This window comes from Sparus aurata, chromosome 23 (assembly GCF_900880675.1).
Source record: "Sparus aurata chromosome 23, fSpaAur1.1, whole genome shotgun sequence".
NCBI lineage: Eukaryota > Metazoa > Chordata > Actinopteri > Spariformes > Sparidae > Sparus > Sparus aurata.
This window is the reverse complement of record NC_044209.1, coordinates 7,508,850-7,526,782: the sequence shown is the minus strand read 5'-3', so window position 1 is coordinate 7,526,782 and position 17,933 is coordinate 7,508,850. Positions and strand designations below refer to the sequence as shown.

At 44.4% G+C, this 17,933-nt stretch overlaps 1 protein-coding gene across 2 annotated transcripts in view; it reads right to left on the bottom strand.

Annotated features, from left to right (window-relative positions):
- Positions 1–608: 608 nt before the first annotated feature.
- ntn1b (netrin 1b) overlaps positions 609–17,933 on the bottom strand; it is a 45,881-nt gene continuing 28,556 nt past the window's right edge. For both annotated transcript variants that reach the window (XM_030408694.1, XM_030408695.1), the window contains exons 4-7: positions 15,361–15,510; positions 13,170–13,223; positions 10,514–10,588; positions 609–3,160 (exon numbers count right to left, since the gene is read on the bottom strand). In XM_030408694.1, coding sequence (XP_030264554.1) covers positions 2,841–3,160; positions 10,514–10,588; positions 13,170–13,223; positions 15,361–15,510 — 599 coding nt within the window. In that variant the 3' untranslated portion in view covers positions 609–2,840. The remainder of the gene's footprint in view (positions 3,161–10,513; positions 10,589–13,169; positions 13,224–15,360; positions 15,511–17,933) is intronic.

Here is a 17,933-nt window from a genome sequence, read left to right as displayed (position 1 = left end):
GCTTTATGGCTATCACTTTGAAGGCACGCCCATGTTAGTCTTGTTCCTCAGCAACTTCAATTATGCAGATTGTAATCATTTCAAAATAAATGATACTATAATGAATTTCATTGCACTATCAACAATATCAACACATTCCCCTTGTTTTCCTTGGCATCCAGTAATATTATCCCTGCCCCCTGTAATTAGGCCTATTAAATAGGTTCTCCGTAATTCAGAAAAGAAGAATAAGGTTTAATTAGCCCCTCCAGTCCACTTAAACACAAACATGTTACCCCCTTATTCCCTCGCCTCATCTTCTGTCTCATATTTTATTAATTCCCTGTATATAATAAAAATGAATCTCTAATTTAAAGTGTTGACTACAGTAAATGTTTGTGGGCCTTTTTATATTTTATGTGAGTAATTATAATTTAGTTGCAAGGCCACTAATTACGAATGCTGTTGGCTCATTGCAAAAATGGAATTACACCGTTTTGAACAATTGCAGAATTGTGTTAGAGCGCATTGTCACAGTGAATTGCAATAACAGCGTTTCAGACGTGCGTTGTGCGGTGCATTGTTATGAAAATAGCGCACTAAAAAATGTCACTTGAGCGTGGATCGTCTTCATTTTTTTGTTCTTTTTTTTTTTTCACACAGCTTTATTTCAGATGAATTAATTTTCAGTTCTATCAGGCTGTTCAATAGCCAAACACGTATCAATACTTTTCATTACAGCCGTCTACAGTTCAATGCAAAATAAAGGTAAAAAATAAAAGATCAAAAAAATAAAAACCACAAAAGCCACATTATTCCATGTGTCATTAAATATATTCATTTGTGATAAACATAATATATTAGTATTACAAGACATTACACAACCATTTGCAATGGACACTGCTAAACAACATTTACAAGCCAATGTATAAACATGAGCAGAGATAATTATTCGGGTATAATATTTATGGAGAGTCTGGTCGGGAGTACCTTCGTGTGTCGGTACAGATGTGTTGGCAAGGACTTTAATAAGTGCGTTTGTAGTTTTCAAAGACGTACAGTGTGATGCACAGGGTGCTGAGGTGTACCCTCGTATTTACGTGTGTTTACGTATGTGCACATGTGTGTGTCCGGGCGGGGTCCTGCATTTGTGTATATGTGCTGCGTGTGGTATTGTGCACGTGTAAACTGAGTGACGGTCCGCGTGTGATCCTCGGGGCGCCCACGTAAACGTGAGTCATCCCTCTGACGTTGGTGTATTTGCATTTTCCATTTTATTAAGCCTCTAGTATTTAAAAACTCTGGTTAAGTCCACATGGAGATAGATCTAGTTAATGTTTAAGAAAAAAATACAAAATAAAAAAAGGTAATACTATACAGCTATATAACACGTAGACAATCGGTCATGCCTTTTTTGTCCAGTACCAAGTCTTGATAACGTGATCCAGTCCTCAAAAAGTCGCTTCGAGGGCGACGAACGTTTGACACGGCGCGCTGCTGAGCGCACTGCTGAGCGCACTGTACAATAAACATCTGTGATATTTTATCACTCCACAGGTTATTTTCCCACAACATTGAATACTGTATACAAATTAAATGTGTACATAATTCACAATCATTGTTAGCTATCAATCAGCTACAGTAAATAATGAGCATGCATTATGTCAGTGGTATGAGGCTTGCTTGATAGGTCGATATTCTCCTTTTTTTTTATGAAGTGAGAGGGTTCTCCATCTGTTTTCTCACTCAGAAGTGTTTGGGAAATTACATTTAGTCCTTTATAAGAAAAAAAAACCCCAACTCAATTCTGTCAACCAAAAACACAAGTCCGTACAGAGCAGGGTTTGAACGACACAGCTTTTTTGCATCATGTGGTACAGTATGGGATTTCTTTTTGGATGCCACTCTAAAAATGTGAACATATCTCATATGTTCTAACTAGTAAAAATAAGTGCATGGTTGACATGTCTACTCTACATCTAGCTGATGCTACTGCATCACCGACTAAAAATAATGTCTATGTATGCACGTATGGTTACTATACGTTGCAGAGGTCACAATCACAACACACTGTTGGTACATCGGTAAGCGCCGAGCACAGGCTCGCCTGTGATGTGAAAAAATGATCGCTGAACGGAACGAGCAGAGGATCATTATGGCATTTTGTTCCCACAACACGAGTTGGTTCACTGAGGTAACACTCACATACGAACAAGGGGGCTCTCGGCAAAATGGCACCTATTATTATGTTTTCCACAGTTATGAGTAATTTCACAATTTTTTCACTTTCGGCTGTTGAAAAAGTTTATCCAAAGTTTGGCAGGTTACATAAGCGACGCGTCACGCGTACATGAGTGGCAGTGTCTCTTCATTTAACAGGATAATGCTTCACACAGCACAGTGGGAATAGATCCTCTTAAAAGACAAAAGGGTGATACAGTAGACACATTGCTCTTTCAAACAACTGAACAAGGGCCTGTAAAAAAAAAAAAACAACAACAACAAGGGCATCATGGGTAAAATAGCCAGGATGTGACATATCTGTAACATTAGGTGCAAACTCTGCAATTACACAACAAAACAAAACCTTGAAAGACAAACAGGGACAGAACAACTGTAGAATGAGCTCCTTCACAAAAGTTCCTAAAAAACACTAAACTCTTCGCTCCAACTCAGAGCAGCAGCACTCAGTCATTCCCCCATCTCTCCTACTTTTCACCTGTGTCGTTCTATCTTATACTCTTCCAGTTTATTTATTTTTTCCGTTCTTCCTCTCCTCTTCCTTGCGTTCCTCACAGCGGAGACGTTGTGTTGCCTCCGCCTCTCCCTCAATCTCTCTCTCTCCTCCTCTCCAGCGACTTTTAGCACTTTCCCCTCTTGTCACGCTGTTGGAACTTCCTCAGCCGGCGGCCCCACAGGTCCTTCCAAGGGATGAGCAGGCTTCCCTTGTCCGCCACCACGCCGCTCTGCCCGGGGGAATCGTCGTCCGTGCCCAGGAGCAGGTACTTCCTCCCGGGCTTGATCTTTGGGCATTTGCAGGCCACGTCCTTGGCGCGCACCCACAGCAGCTGGTCCCCGCGGCGGATGCGGTGCTCACCTTGCTTGTAGACGGAGATGATGTTGACGGTGAATTTCCACCACTCGCCCGCTTTGTCCCCTTTAAGAACGTGGACTTGGACAGCTGGTGAAGAAGAGGGGGAAAGCTGGGGTTAGATCACCATCTAGAGTGTTAGCAAACCTATTTAGGTAAAAGAAGGCTAGTGTGGAAACGGCCGAAATAAGTAAAAGTAATGAATAATAGGCAGTTAGCTGAAATATAAAATAATAAAAAGTCTAGTTGAAATATTTTGCAAAGTAAAAGACGAACAGTTGAAGAAATCTGCAACATGTAGCCCTACAGCATAAAATAGTTAGCTAAAAGTAAGGGAGCCTAGATAACTTAAAGTTAAGAATCAATAGCCTAGTTAGCCTCGCTAAAAGTAGGCTAGCCAAAGGGATAAATGCTGCCAGCTATGAGTATATGCATGAATAGTTTAAATATTTAGCTTAAAGTAGGCTAATGGGTTAATAGCAAAGTTGAAGTAGTTAGCTAAAAGTCAAAGATAAAAACCAAAATATCTACAACAACAACAAATATCCCTTCTATATACGATACTTAGCTTAAAGTCATTGATAAAGGGGCCTAGTTAAAAAAAAGTTTATTAAGGCTGTGTCCAAAATCACTCACTCATTCCCTACTCCCTAGTCGCTATATAGGGAGTCCTATAGTGGACTATAGGGAGCTCATCGGCAGACGTCACTGCTGTCGCACAGTTGAGACGTCATACATCAATATCGGTTGTGGACTATGCGTTTGTCCGCCATTTTTCTCTCAGCACAATGCATAATGGTAAATATTGCTTGGTTAGTGACCATCGGTTATACATTACTTTTCACAATGCATTGTGGGATACTTTGAGTCCACTATATAGGGTATAACAGCACTACAAAATGGCATACTCACTATGTAGCGCACCATACAGGGAGGAGTGAGTGATTTTGGACACAGCCTTAACTAGGCCCCTTTATCAATTACTTTGAGCTAACTATCTTATATAGAAGGGCTATTTGTTAAAGAATGAATAGTTAAAATAGCCTAGTTAGCCTATGGCAGTTAGCTAAAAAGTAATGCATAAAAGGTTTCAATATTGAGCTAAACCTAAATGACCAAAATAAAAAACTGACAGAAAAATAGGTATAAAAATAATGTGTAACTACATTAACTTATAATCAAAACTATTAAATAACATCCATTTAAAAACCAGTCAGAAGAACACATTTGGAACATGCCGCGATGGTAATGAAGGGGTACTTGCAATCATCTAACATAAACTGTAACACCTCCTCTTTTAAAGTGTTGGCATCTGTCTGAGGCAGCAGACAGATGCCAGCACTTTTATACAACTTTGTATAAAAGGTCCAATAAAACCCGCTGTATAAACATGACCCAGAAATTTCCGACTTTGTTGCGTGTCACCGCTCCCTCCCTTCATCTCTGACCTTTGACCTTTCCTTGTTGTGCTCCTGAGCATTCTCCCTATTACAGCAACAGTTGCCATAGCACTCCCTGTGTGAAGGCAACGCTTCCTGATGGAGAACATCTGAAAGCACACTTCTCTGTGAGGGGCAGAGAAACACTTATCCTAAGGGTGGCCAGGCTCACAGTGGAGGTGATATTGGGTAACATACGTCCAAAAGAGCATTTTTATGGAAAAATGGCACATCTGTTAACGATATAGGCCTTAATTCTCTACAAAATAATTTTCAATTGGTCCATAAGGTGTTTAACTGGACTCGGAACATCTGAACATTAACAACCTTCTGGCTGAATCAAGCCCAGCCTGGTAACTATTGGAACACCACTTTAATTTTCATACCAGGAAATTAGTAAAGAAACTCCCCTGCACGGATTCTCTGTCGGATGGAGCAGCTATCACGTCATCACACTGATTGCTACAAGAGGCACACAGCTCAGCAGCGATGGAGCTAATCTGTGCTTGAAGTGAAGTGCTTTACCCCGTGGGTTTAGCTAGGAATGTGCTATTAACGTTTAAGTGTGCGGTGGGGGGGCTCGCTAACAATTGTGGGACCTGATCGAATCTGGAGAAGATTGGATCAGACGATGGGAAAGGTGGTCAGTGGGGAACGCATGTGAGGAATCTATGTATCTTCTGCCTTTAATGCTTGAACCGACCTCCTTAATGATAAAATCTAAAATGTATTTCAAGGTAAGTCAGTCTTTCTTTGCCTTTCTGGCTGAACATGATCACTTTAGGTGTTCATCAGTCGACCCCTACCGCTGCCAAGAACGAGGAGAACCGGAGGAGCGGGGTGTTTGAGTGTGTGTGTCAATGCATGGTGTGAGCAAATTGCACACAATTTCAGAAGAAAGAAGGTTTGTTGGGCTGAGTAGAGCGAGCTCTCACAGCCCTGCCATTCATTGCAGCCCTCTCCTTCATCCAGACACATAAAGGGTGTGTGAGAGGAGGGGGAGGAGGGGCCACTATTTGTCTTCCCAGCCACAGAAAAAAAGTTCCAGGAGAATCGGGATGTGTTTCCGACCTCATGAGCTATCCGGGTTCTGCTCCCAGAGCCCCATCCAACTTCACAGCGTGAGAATCCAGCGGAGATAGCGCTCTCCTCTCCGGGCCAAGGAGGAGACTCGGTTACAGCATCCTGGCTCGGTCCACCTCTTTTCCTTTCTTCTTCAAGTATGTTCTCAGTCAGCGCCGTGTATTTAAACACACACAAATCCACACACGCACACACCTTCGGCCTCTTGGTTTGAGCTAAGTGGCCACGGGAGAGAGACGGAGAGCGCGGGGTCAAACAATCTATTACAAAATAGTGCGTGCTGACACTGTTTGAGTCGTCCGACAGTGAGGGGGAAGAGATGAGTGTGAGATGATCCCGCTGCTGCACAATGGCTGCCAACCCAGCCTCCCTCACAGCCAGACTTCCCACTGGGTTTATCTTCTTTGGGCAGTGTGCTGCAGCTTGACACTGCATGCCACCAACAAGCAAGGGCTAATGAAATTAGAGCTCGCTTAATTACCGCACTGAGGCCCCCTGTCCCCTCTGGTTATCAGCTGAGTGAATGATCAGGGACCTGTTACCCTTGGGTGAACGCAGAGGGGTGGCGGTGGAGGCTGGGGGGCCCTGTCTTTGAGCACTATCCCCGAGCGTCTGTAAACACGCGGCCCTTTGATTCATTGTCCTCCTGGTGGCAGGGAGAGGGAGGGTGCGTGTGTGCAGAGGCGGGTGTCAGGCGAGAATATAATCTCTTTGTGTCCGCCGTCGCCGTAGCTACGGCAGCGATGAAAAACAAAAATTGAATAAACAAAACATATTTCTTTCTCTCCGGGGTGGCAATCCGTCACCGTCTGCCTAATTTACCACCTGTTTGTGCCCCGAGGAATGCTCGGCGCCGGCAGAGCGCACAACTGTGTTTAAACAGAGGGCCCCTTCCCGTGACCCCCGGGGGCCTGCACCACCACTCACACATGGGGGTTGTGGCCCCCGAAGAACAGAGGAGAGACTCTGAAGCCCCACAAAAGCGAGGCGACAGGCCTGAGAAATGAATTATACAGAGGCAGGGGGAATGCATGCTAAGCAATGATGTGTGCCATACTGCCTCAGCGCGGTTCAGGCAGAATCATCTGCTTCCAGACTTTTTTTTCAGAGGAACTTCAGAGGAAACCGACAGGAAACGCCCGCTTTGCTTGAATCAGACTGACTGATTTATAGATGCAGGGCCTGTCTCAGCTCTGACGATTAAGATTTAAGTCACTGGAAATATGAATAATGGCTGCGTTTGGCTTCCCAGCAGAATGCAACAAATGGCCTGAATTACTGTCTACTCAGCTGTAAGGGGGAATAAAATACGTTTGGCCGATTTTCAGTTGGATGCTGTTTAAAGTATATGAAGTGTATGTTTTCCTGACAGACTGATGAAGTTTCACCGATGATGATTTTGAATGGGGGACAAGTTCGTCATCTCTGAATGAACTTAACACTCAGGGAGCTGACGGGCGTCCAGCGGAGCTAACAGTGATGGCAACTTATTAATGCACAAATTAAAGAAACATGAAAGACCAGAAGCACACATTTAGGCCCAATCACAATACACTCCTTGACCCTAACCCTTTGTTTTGCACTTTTAACCCTCCAATCGAAGGTTTTTCAGAGGCACACTTCAAACCGAGGCTTATGAGAGCTCTCTATCGTTTTTTGGTATGATGCTGCATTTAGCTGCTTCCCGGATAGTCGCATTTGGGAAGTCGTTTTCCAACTTTGGTTGTTTTCATGTGCGTCCCGTTGGAAATGTGGGAGCACAACGCCAACAAGGAGAGTCATTTTATTGCTCAGAGCATTTAAACAATATGTTTACAGCTGTTTCTAATATTTGAGTGACAAGGAAGAGCAAAGGTAATGATTCAATGTCTACGCCAAACTTAACTTTGGTAAAAGTTACCATTAACCCAATGTTTTCATCCGTCCGCCATTTTCCAGCATCATAAGACGTCAACGGGGCAACTCGTTTATCAAACATTTATTTGACCTCCTGAGTTTGAGATGCATTCACGTGATTTTTTCCCAGTCAGAAATATGTTTTCCCATAATTCTATAGTCTTTGTCCTGATAATGGAAATAAAACATCCCCTTACTAGCTAGCTATGTAACATAACAGCACAAATCACTGATGTAAGTCTTCAAAGCACTGCTAGTGACAAAACTTATGAAGTCGTGTTCCTTTATATTTGATCACTTGATTTTATAGCGTGAAGTTGTGAATTAATTACGGGAATCTCTTCTATCTCAATCAGATAAACGGCCAGTGGCGTTGACATCATACCAGGACTGCCACAGTAGCGCAAGAAGGCGGCGTAATGGATTTTTCCAGTCGTGTCTGTTTACGTAAACGCCGTCAGCGACTACTGACGACATATGAAGGTCTTGAAGAGTTGTCGTATTTCATAGGGGGAGTTTTCAACCACTGCTCCCTGTAAGTCTGTAATGAGGGGCCAGGGAGCACTCCAAGACGAGGAGTAGGGTTGAAAATTGGAGATGGGATTGAACCTTACTGTGTGCTTAGGGGATACAATACTTGGCTGAGAGGAGAGTATATCCTGTGTCACACTGGATCTGCCTCAAAGGTTTTTTTTTGTTTTTTTTTGCCTCTGTGGTTTACAGATGTGGATCCACCAATAACACATAAAGCATTATATTGAGATGATTAATGGTGCAGAAAATCCAAAGAACGGAGTGGATCATTTGATATGTGAGTGAAAGTAGAGCTACACAGTGGGACAGTGCGATGAAGAAAACATAATCGACTGCTGCCTCTGTTATGGCCCTGTATCCTCCTGGGTTGGAATTACAGGTATGATGCTCCTCGAGTGTTGTGGTTTTGTGTTTGAGGTATAATGGATCGGCATCATCAATCATACGACATCAGGTGTCCTCCTTGTGCTAAGTTATTGGTCGGCGGTTCCAATAATTTCGTTTCAGACCCCGTAACGTGATATTTATTTGCCTGCCGCGGCTCTGTTAGATGTGTTTGAGCCGCGGCACTTGTTCTGCGGATTCAGTAACAACATAATGTGTTTGCTGTGTGTTTTGGCTTCTCTTATCAGTTTGGGATTTGCTCTGAGACGGCTAAAGGTTTCTGCCAAATGCCTCAGGCTGACTGTGCTGGACAAAGCTTTTCCACCATTACTCCTGCAGTCTGTTCCTCTTCTACGGGCTCTACAGTGTCCACAGGGGTGCAAGTCTACCATGTGTTCACCGTCGTTCAGACATCCACACTCTGACTCTTTTACGACTGGCCAAGAGAGGAGGCGCTGCGGGGCGGGTAAAGTGGACGCGACCCAGGAGGTGCGAAGGCTTTCACTCGAGGACAGCAATTTGATGAGCGAGGTTGATTTTTAAACAAGACCTTAAAGAAATATTTAGCTTTGTTCATATTTCATGTGTGTGAGCTGCCAGAAACAAATTGTTGTTGGTCAGTTGTAGGCTACTCAGTAAGTTAAAAAGGAATACTTTTGAGAAATATGTGTTTGCTCTCTTGCCGAGTGTTGGATGACAAAATCGCTCACCTCTGGCAAACTGTCTTTATGCTAAGCTAAGCTAAGTAGCTACCGACACCAGCTGCATGTTTACCTGGCAGGTATGAAAGTGGTATCTACCTTCTCACCTAACTCTCGTCAAGAAAGCAAATCAGTGTATTTTGTCAAACCGCGTTCTATCCACGCTTCCTCACTTTTAGGTATTTTCACAAAATGGGAAACTCCATTGCACTGGGAAAGTCTTTTCTTTCCTTTGCTTCAGTTAGCAGACAACCCCACTCCTTACCATGAACATCTGGTAAGGACCGTGGCTAATAGTACATTCATGTGGTGTCGGGATAATGAGAAAAATGAGTTGCCGGCTGGGAAAATTCAAATGAACGCCCCCTCAAGTTGGAAAATGACCTTGGAAAGTCGCCGGAAATTTTGGTACAGGACGTGCCGACTTTGACATCATGAAAACAGAAACATGGCGGACGAAAGCAAATGCGGGGTTGACGTAGTGCATGTCAACTTTTTATGCTCACATGCAATTTGAGACGTGGTACTAGGTTGTAACTGTTAATTACTGTCCACGTAAAGTTACCTAGATTAGTTATATATCAGCATTTAAATGATAACACGTCAGGTAAAGTGATACATTAGCAGTGTTAGAGAATCTACTGGTGCAGCAGCACATCTGGAAGAAGATCACTTTGCATTAGAACACATCATCTTTGTTTCTACAACTCTGGACATGGGACCATCTGAGGAGCATGTGATACAAATAAATATAAATCCATAGATCATTTCAGACAGACAAGTTAAGATTCTGTTTGATCACAGCAGGGCTTGGCTCCATTCTGTTTCTTCCATCCCTCTCTGTGATCTGTGTTTCACAATAGATAAATGGTCACATAATACAGGTGTACGGCCCGGCCCGTCTCTGGAGTGTATTTCCACTGCTGCATGGCTGTTCAGGCATTCAATAGTAATCTGATCGAGGCTAAATGATACCTGCTGCATTTGTGCAAGGCCCCTCACATGACTCGGTGTTATACTCGTGCTGCCACTCGATGACAGAAAACCGGAGAGATGTCAATGAAAACACCTGTTCCGTGCCATCACGTCAGCTGTGTCAGCATAAGTAACGAGCAGTTACAAGCGACAGAGCGTTGGCCGGCGGTCAAATGTCCTGAAAGGCTCGCGTTTCTGAGGGATGGGAACTGTCGGCCTGATGTGTGTGGAAGCCCAACAAAAGACAAAAAATAAATGTTTTCAGATCGATCTGAATTCGAGGACACCGCCTCCGGCTGTTTAAGTAAGCCATCACAGAAAACCAGGGCGTGGATTGGCTCTGCCCGGGGTTTGATTAATTGAGACGTCTGACCTCTTGACTGCTGGCTGACGTCTGGCGGCACACATTCCTGCATATCGGACTCACTCACCGTAGTCTTTTTTACAGTACTTCTTCATGGTGATCTTCATCTTTCCCTTGGAAGCTTTACAGTGGGATTCGCAATCTAGGGGGGAAAAAAAAGGATGGGAGGAAGAGACAGAGTCAAAGTTAGATGGCTGCTATTAGAGTTGTGTTTCAGCATCATCAGTCTTTAAATGTGGTCCCTTGCGTCACACTATTTGTGCCCCCGGAGTCTCTGAGATGCCTTCAAAGTGCCACTGTGAAATGGATTATGGCATACACAGATCCTCCTGTGTCCGTCAACACACCCCTACTATACTCCTCCCAACTCTTCCACTCTAGCCTGCTCCCTCGTCAGTGTCCTGGCATGCATTGTGTACGCTCCGAGGGCGACGGAGGTCAGCCCGGCACAAAAGGAGGTCACGGGGGAAAATTAGCTAGTGACCTACCGAAAATTAGCGGGGAACCCTGAGCGGCGTCCAGACAGCATGAGATAGGAGACTAAATGTTCTGCGGTCCCCAGGAAGCCTTGTGATTAATGTCTTTGCGATGCATCCTTTACACCCGTGTGTGTGTGCACCTGGGTTAGCTCGCCAGAGGGCTTTATCGATGGCCACTGCTGTCGCGCTGTCACCGCGCCAGGTACCTTTGTAATGAGGGGGTGTTGGTGGGACAAGAGGCCAAACTGAAAATTGAAATCATTTGTTCCCTACGCTTTCCACTGACTGACACAAATTGGAACCAGATCATCTCCGAGAGTGTTAGCCCCCCCCCCCCCCCCGCCTCTCCGCCTCTCCGCCTCTCCCAGAGCAATAAGCCTTGTGCTCTTTTCTGGGGGGTGGGGGGGTGGGAAAGCGGGGCTGGGCAGTCTGAAGAGAAAGGAGGGGGCAGTTGAGAGAGAGGGGGGACCTTTCAGCTTGCCTGAATATGGACAAACTTCATTATTTCTTCCAGCCCTCTGTCCAGTCTTCCCCTTTCTTTCCCATTATACTCCGTGTGAATGAGGTTGCCTGGGTAATGATTGAGGAAGAAAAAAACGCCCCTCTCCTCCCTCTCAAAAAAAAAAAAAAAAAAAAAGAGAGCGGTTTGGGACGTGGGATGAGGATCGAATTCATGTATGTAGAGAAAGCATTTCTGGTGGAATGCCGGGGCTGCTTTCCCGGCTGGCGGGAGAAATAAGAAAAGAGGAAATCCCAAAGTAAATGAATTTGACGAGTCCATATCGAGCACGCCTGATTTCCATGTAAATGAAGTGCTGAGGGCGGGGGGCCTCTTTATCTCCCGCTGGCCCCTGGGGGCCTTTATCATACCTCCCTTTGATAGCTGACGTTGCCCATTAGCCCCCTAGCGCAATCGCCGCACTGGGCCATTACACCCGCAGCGCTCATTAAGGTCCAATCTCCTGCTGCGAGGACAAACGCCCCCTTTGTGTGTCTCTGCAGCAGTGCCACGTTCATTCTGCGGGGTCCCTGGGGACCACACTGCTCCTAATTTGGAGGGTGGTGACTGTGTGGAGTTTTCTGACAGGAGTCCAAACTCCACACAGCCTCGGCAGTCACTATAGTAGGAAGTGGGACTCACAACAAAGCTGAATGAAGTCACTGGCGCCACTCTCATCAGACACTGATCGATGATCGGGGGTGACTCAGCCTATTTAACTAAACCTTTATCATGGTAAAAACTAATTGATTTACCCTAATTTAATAAATACCTAAACCTCCGAGTCAACAGGTTTACAGCCTGTTTGTCCCTGTCTTATTTCATTTATGAACAGTCACCCCAGTCAGCCAGTAAAAGACAGATACAGAAATTAGACTGAAGCTGCAGGTAAATATTTCGATCATCTAATGTCAGCAGCCCAACATGGAGACCCATGTCAGAGCACACGAACAATAGGGGTTTTCGGGCAGGGCTTCACTGTCAGCGCAGCTAGCCTAGATTGAAATACAAACTGGTGCAAATGAAGCATGTAATCAGATTAGGGCCGAAACCCTGGGGAGGCTGCTGGGGCAGGCTGGGAATACAGGCAACGAGGCCACAGGGAGAACTAGCAAAAATATCTGGAGTTTACATCAGCGGCAGTCAGACCTCACTGACTTGTGTTTAGTTGGGGGGGGGGGGGTTTGGGGGGCTGTGAGCAGATGGAAAAACTTGCATGTGCGAGAAATGTACAGTCACCTGCACGAAGGAGCAGTTACATGAAGAACACATAAAAAGAGAAATAACACTTAATCGTGCAGGTGAGCTTGAAGTTGGAACGTATCATAAAAATACGACTTTAAAGGGGCACTTCAGAAATCCAAACCAAGAATTTCAATGTTTACAATATAAATGAGATAATGACACAAACTCAGAAATATTTATTTTCTCCATAACTCAATAAACAAGCTGTTCCCAGAGGAAAATAAGGTCCACAGAACACTGCTTGAAGCTAGAGAGGTGGCAGGGTCCGCCAAATACAAACAAAATTAACCAGTATGAAGTTTTGTTGTCCTTTGAGGTCAGTTTGTTTTTAGTTTATTCAGTCATGGAAACAAAGAGATTTAGTTTAGGCATTAAAAATCACTCAATCTTTTTCTTCTGATTAAAATTTCTTCCCAAAACCTACATAGTGCTCCTTTAACCCAAGAGACCTTTTGTGTTGTTTATTCTAAAATCAGAAGAACATACGATGCGTTACTGACCTGACGGCTCCTCGTAGCTGCTGTAAGACGCCGTCGGAGATGCCACTGGGATCTCTGTGACAGAGAGAGGAATAGATTCAGATTTTCAAATGTCATCACCTTGCAACGCGCACAGGATAAAACTTATTGTGATGAGGAATAAATGTAGCCCAATTTCCTGGCTATTCTCCGAAGAGCACGCGAGAACCTCGGAGTCCATATGCATTACACTTAGGGATGGATCTAACAGGATGTCTCGTTAATGAAAGCTGATTCTGACACGCAGATGTGCTAAAAACATGTGCATCAAGACTGTGAGTTTCCTGCTAATGCTCCGCTCCCTCCTGATTGTGGTATGTTGTAAGCGCGGGGAGCCAAGGCCGCCGGTCTTGTTAAAGTCATAGCTGGCAGGGAGCTAGATATCACAAACATTTAATATCGTTCTATTAAACCAAAAGACATTATCTCAAAAAATATACGAGAAACCAAATATATTCTCCTCTTCGAGAGCCCCACGTCCTCCAACTTTTACACCACATTTGTTAGCTTCCCAACAAAATTAAGGGAACCCTGTTCCAGCAGGTTCACAGGTTTAAATTATCGCTGTGGATCCGTGCCAAACATATCACTCCCGAGTCCACGGAGACCGTGTCCAATCTCCACACATGACTTTATCAGATGTGTCAACCCGAGCAATAGGGTGGACAACTGGTGGCGTGTACGCGTCCTGCCAGACATCACTTATCTTATCTGTCCGTGCCAGCCAGCTACTTGATGCTCCTCGGCTAAAGCAGCTAGTAGCGACCCATCTCTGTTTCCGTGAGGCGTTGGCGTTTATTGCAGAGGGCCTGGAATCTGCAGGCAGCAGATACAGCCAATAAACATATCAGCCATCATTCCCTTGGACTCGTTCTGGGGATTTATTGTGAGACGGACTGTTAATGGTGCTGAAGGCACACAAGGCCATGTTAGGCGAGCTCTAATGGTCTGTTTATCCAGGCTCTGCTTTAAACAGCCAAAATATCTGTCCAAAATATCTCAAAAATAACACAAGATGAGTGTGAGCCATGCATCCGTGCATAACAAGCATGTCCTCTTGTCCTTTTTCGGGTCTTGTCCTGAGATACAGAGGGACTTATCAGGATTTGCTTTTGCTGACAGAGTCCAGGTATCGCAGCTTGGACGGGAGGATTTGTCTAAACTGTCGACACTGTCGTATCAGCAATTTATAACATCTATTAATGTGTGTCTCAATTCATCTTAATGGATCCCAAACACTTAATAGATGCACTGATTTAAATTTGCATTCTTTGAAAGCAGGGCGGTAAGCTTTCCTCAGACAGAGAATAAACTGCTTCTCAAAAGGGCAATGGGATGCAGAGAGTAGATGACAGGAGTCAATGGTACGACATCCTTTGAATAAACTGTGTGAGCTTATTGTCCTGTTAGCGACCAAGCTAAACTAATGTGTATGCTCACTTTATTTGGCCTCTTTAATAACTTTTTATTGAACAATACGGTGTACAATGATAAACAAAACCTCTCGGAGAGGGGCTGGAGGAAGGAACCTTTGTCACCGACGTAGTTTGCCAGAGAAGTAGTCACTGCATCACCGAGCTCCGATACCAAATATTTGGAAAAGACGTACACATTCATTTTTGAGCAAACCTTTCTGGTGTGATTGGTCCTTAAGCGTGTGTGTGTAGCTGAACTCTTCAGCTTTCAGCAGCAGGGTACCAGCATTTTACAATTTGCCCCCTCCCCCCCCTTCAGTTTCTGAGTGCAACACCACTGTCATAAATGCAAAACAAGGTTTGTAACAATTTGTCAGATGTAATGTAGGTGCTAAGTACAAACAAGCTCATTATATCATAACAATGTTGTGTGTTGAAAACTTCCACCTTCAAGTAAATCATTTGATAAATTGGTATTGAATGTACGAGCTATATCAGCCTTCATGGCAAACAAAAGGATGTACTCCAGCCAAATTGATCTTTCCACAACTTGGCAACCGAAAAGATTTCTTATGGTAGGTTTATCATTACTGATCTATAAAGAACACTGGTTTGTTAACATTAATAAAACTGTGTAAACTATTTGAAGTTACAATGTACCAGATGCCCTGAAAGAAGTTGTTGCTTGTGCAGTGAACATGGATTACTATCCTCGTGATCGGGTGATTGTATGTAGAGGTGGTACGAGCCGGCCTTACTGATGCAGGGGGCGATGGGAGAGCGGCTCTGCTGGTAGCCCTTGGCGCAGCGGTTACAGGTGATCCCGGTCACTCCGTCCTTGCAGGGGCATTGACCTGTTGTCTGGTTGCACGTCTTCCCCGCTGCTCCAACCGGATGGCAATCGCATGCTGTGGAGGGAGAAGGGAGAAAATATAATAGCGGGGGAACATCAGGCCCGACTGCAGCCGCGTAAACAACTTGCAATGTGAAAAATGCGAACACGAGCGGTTTACAAAACCAGGCGCTGCTAGAAAACAAATATCGGCTTTCAAATGACTGCAGCATGTCTTCTGGTCTGTCCTCGGCTGCTGACTCTACGTATTCCATACAATAAAAAGTAATCTTAGCAGTAAAACCTTGTGAGAAATCACTCACATTAGAGCAGGCTGTGCTTTCCCTCCAGACCATCACAGATGGGGAACTGGGCCTAGCACCAGCAAAAAACCTCAATCAAATTACCCTGCTTCCCTCCACCCATTACGAGCTGAGGATTCTTCATTAGGTCTGCCCTGGAAGGCACGCAGAAGAGTAAATAACTTGATTAATTATATTTCCCTCTCGCCGCACAGCATCACTCTACTGTGGGTAACACAAAATGTATGTCGATATGTGTGTGTGTGTGTGTGTGTGTTTAGCAGCGAATGTGTCTTTGAGCTCCTTGAGAGCCGGCTTTGTGTCCTCTCCACCGTCGTGATCAGACACACTGTGTGCTCTTCAGATCGAGTTTCCAATGTAAAGCTGTTGGGCAAAGAGCTCCCTGCAAATACCGCCTGAATAATGTTTCCCATTAATGGACGAGTGGAGCTCACTTCAAAGTCTGTTTAAGCTGTTAGTTAGGGCGATCGCAAGTTAAATGTGAGAAATTCGCTCTCTCTCTTGCTCTCTCTCTCTCTCTCTGTCTGTGTGTGTGTGTGTGTGTGTGTGTGTGTGTGTGTGTGTGCCAAACGTTTACCATAAAGCCAGTGTTTGAAGTGGAAGCCCAGAGTCTCTATTAGCCCTCCATGTGTTCGATGTACCAGCAGAGTCATTTGAAATCTGCTTGAAGTGGTCCAGAGGAGGTTGGAGTTGCTTTTAGTCGGAATTTATGGAGCTTCGCGGGCATTAAAAAGACGCTTATTAAATCTAACTTCTTTGTTTTTCTTCGTCTCGATGGTGCATTGTAAAAAAAAAACAAAAAAAAAAAACAAAGCTCCGCGCACAGTTGGAGAATTAAACCAAACTGTGAAATTTTTCGGGATCCAGGTCATCTCCTTTGAGAGTTAAACACGAGCCAGATCTTTACATGAAAATGAGGTGTTTAATGGAAAACTTAAAATGCAATAAAGTGATCGGTGACATCACGGCGTCGGCACCTCTAACAGTATCTCTGGCTGCTGTAGTGTGATTACCTCCCAAATATCAGTGAAATAAGAATCTGAAACGTAAACTCAGTTCAACGGTGATCATGTATGGGCATCAGCTCTTACAAATATTTTAGGGTGCGACCAGAACAATCAGATTTTATACATAGAATCCAACATTATGAAGTCGCCGTCCTACATACTTATTCAACATAAAATCACAATAACTTAGATGATTCTTTTTGTCTAAAGCGACAGTTAGTGCATTTAAAAGATGTAAGAAGTAAACTGTCCCAGAACTTACAACACAACAGAGTGGGTCCAATTAAACTCACCCAAGCTAAGGTCCTGCCTCTCATTGGGCAGGTAGCCAATCATATTTAAGATTGGCCAGCACTACTCCAAACAGCCTTTGTGCTAAGCTAAAGATCTGTTGGCTATAGCTTCATATTTACCGTACAGATGAGAGGGGTTTTGGCAAAAAAAAAAAAAAAAAAAAAAGCAAATAATTAAATGTTTTTAAAATGTCACACTGCTCCTTTAAGAAGCTGCACATTGTTCGATTTACTCTTCACTAAATGGACTGAATAAACTGTCTAAGCAATAAAATATAAGAACGCTTTGGTAATGTCAGGTAGACTGACAGTATTTCATACCGCTGCAGTCCCCGAATACAAAACCCACAGCAACCCGGACACATTAATTAATTTCCACCTGTGGTTGGGGGGGCCTGCGGGGCCGAATGGTCGCTGAGGGGATCGGAGGAGTGCGGTGCAGTGAACCATGTACCAGCCTCATCTCTGTGGAATCGCTGTGCCTAGTTAAAGGCTCAGACTGCCAAACGTACGAGGGGACGGGGGGAAAAAAAACAAACTGTGAGGGGCGGGGGGGGCGTGCACTGTGGTTCTCCAAGAGCCGTGTTTACACTGCGCTTGATGAGGGGTGAAGTTGTTAATCTGGGAAATAAAGCATGAGGCATTCCATGCGGCCTCAGGAGATGTAGCCGCTGTATGGTGTGAGGAGCCGTTTCTTTTTTTTTTTTCTTTTTTTTAACATTTTCACTTCTAACTATTAAGCAAATCGTTGAGAGGACATTTTGTTGAGATGTGGCGTGTCGGCGAGGGAGGGGGGGTTAAAGGAATGGGGAATGAAAGCAGACTTCCTCCTGGCTGTGCTGGCACGCCGCTGTATTTCCTGTCCAACAACAGCAG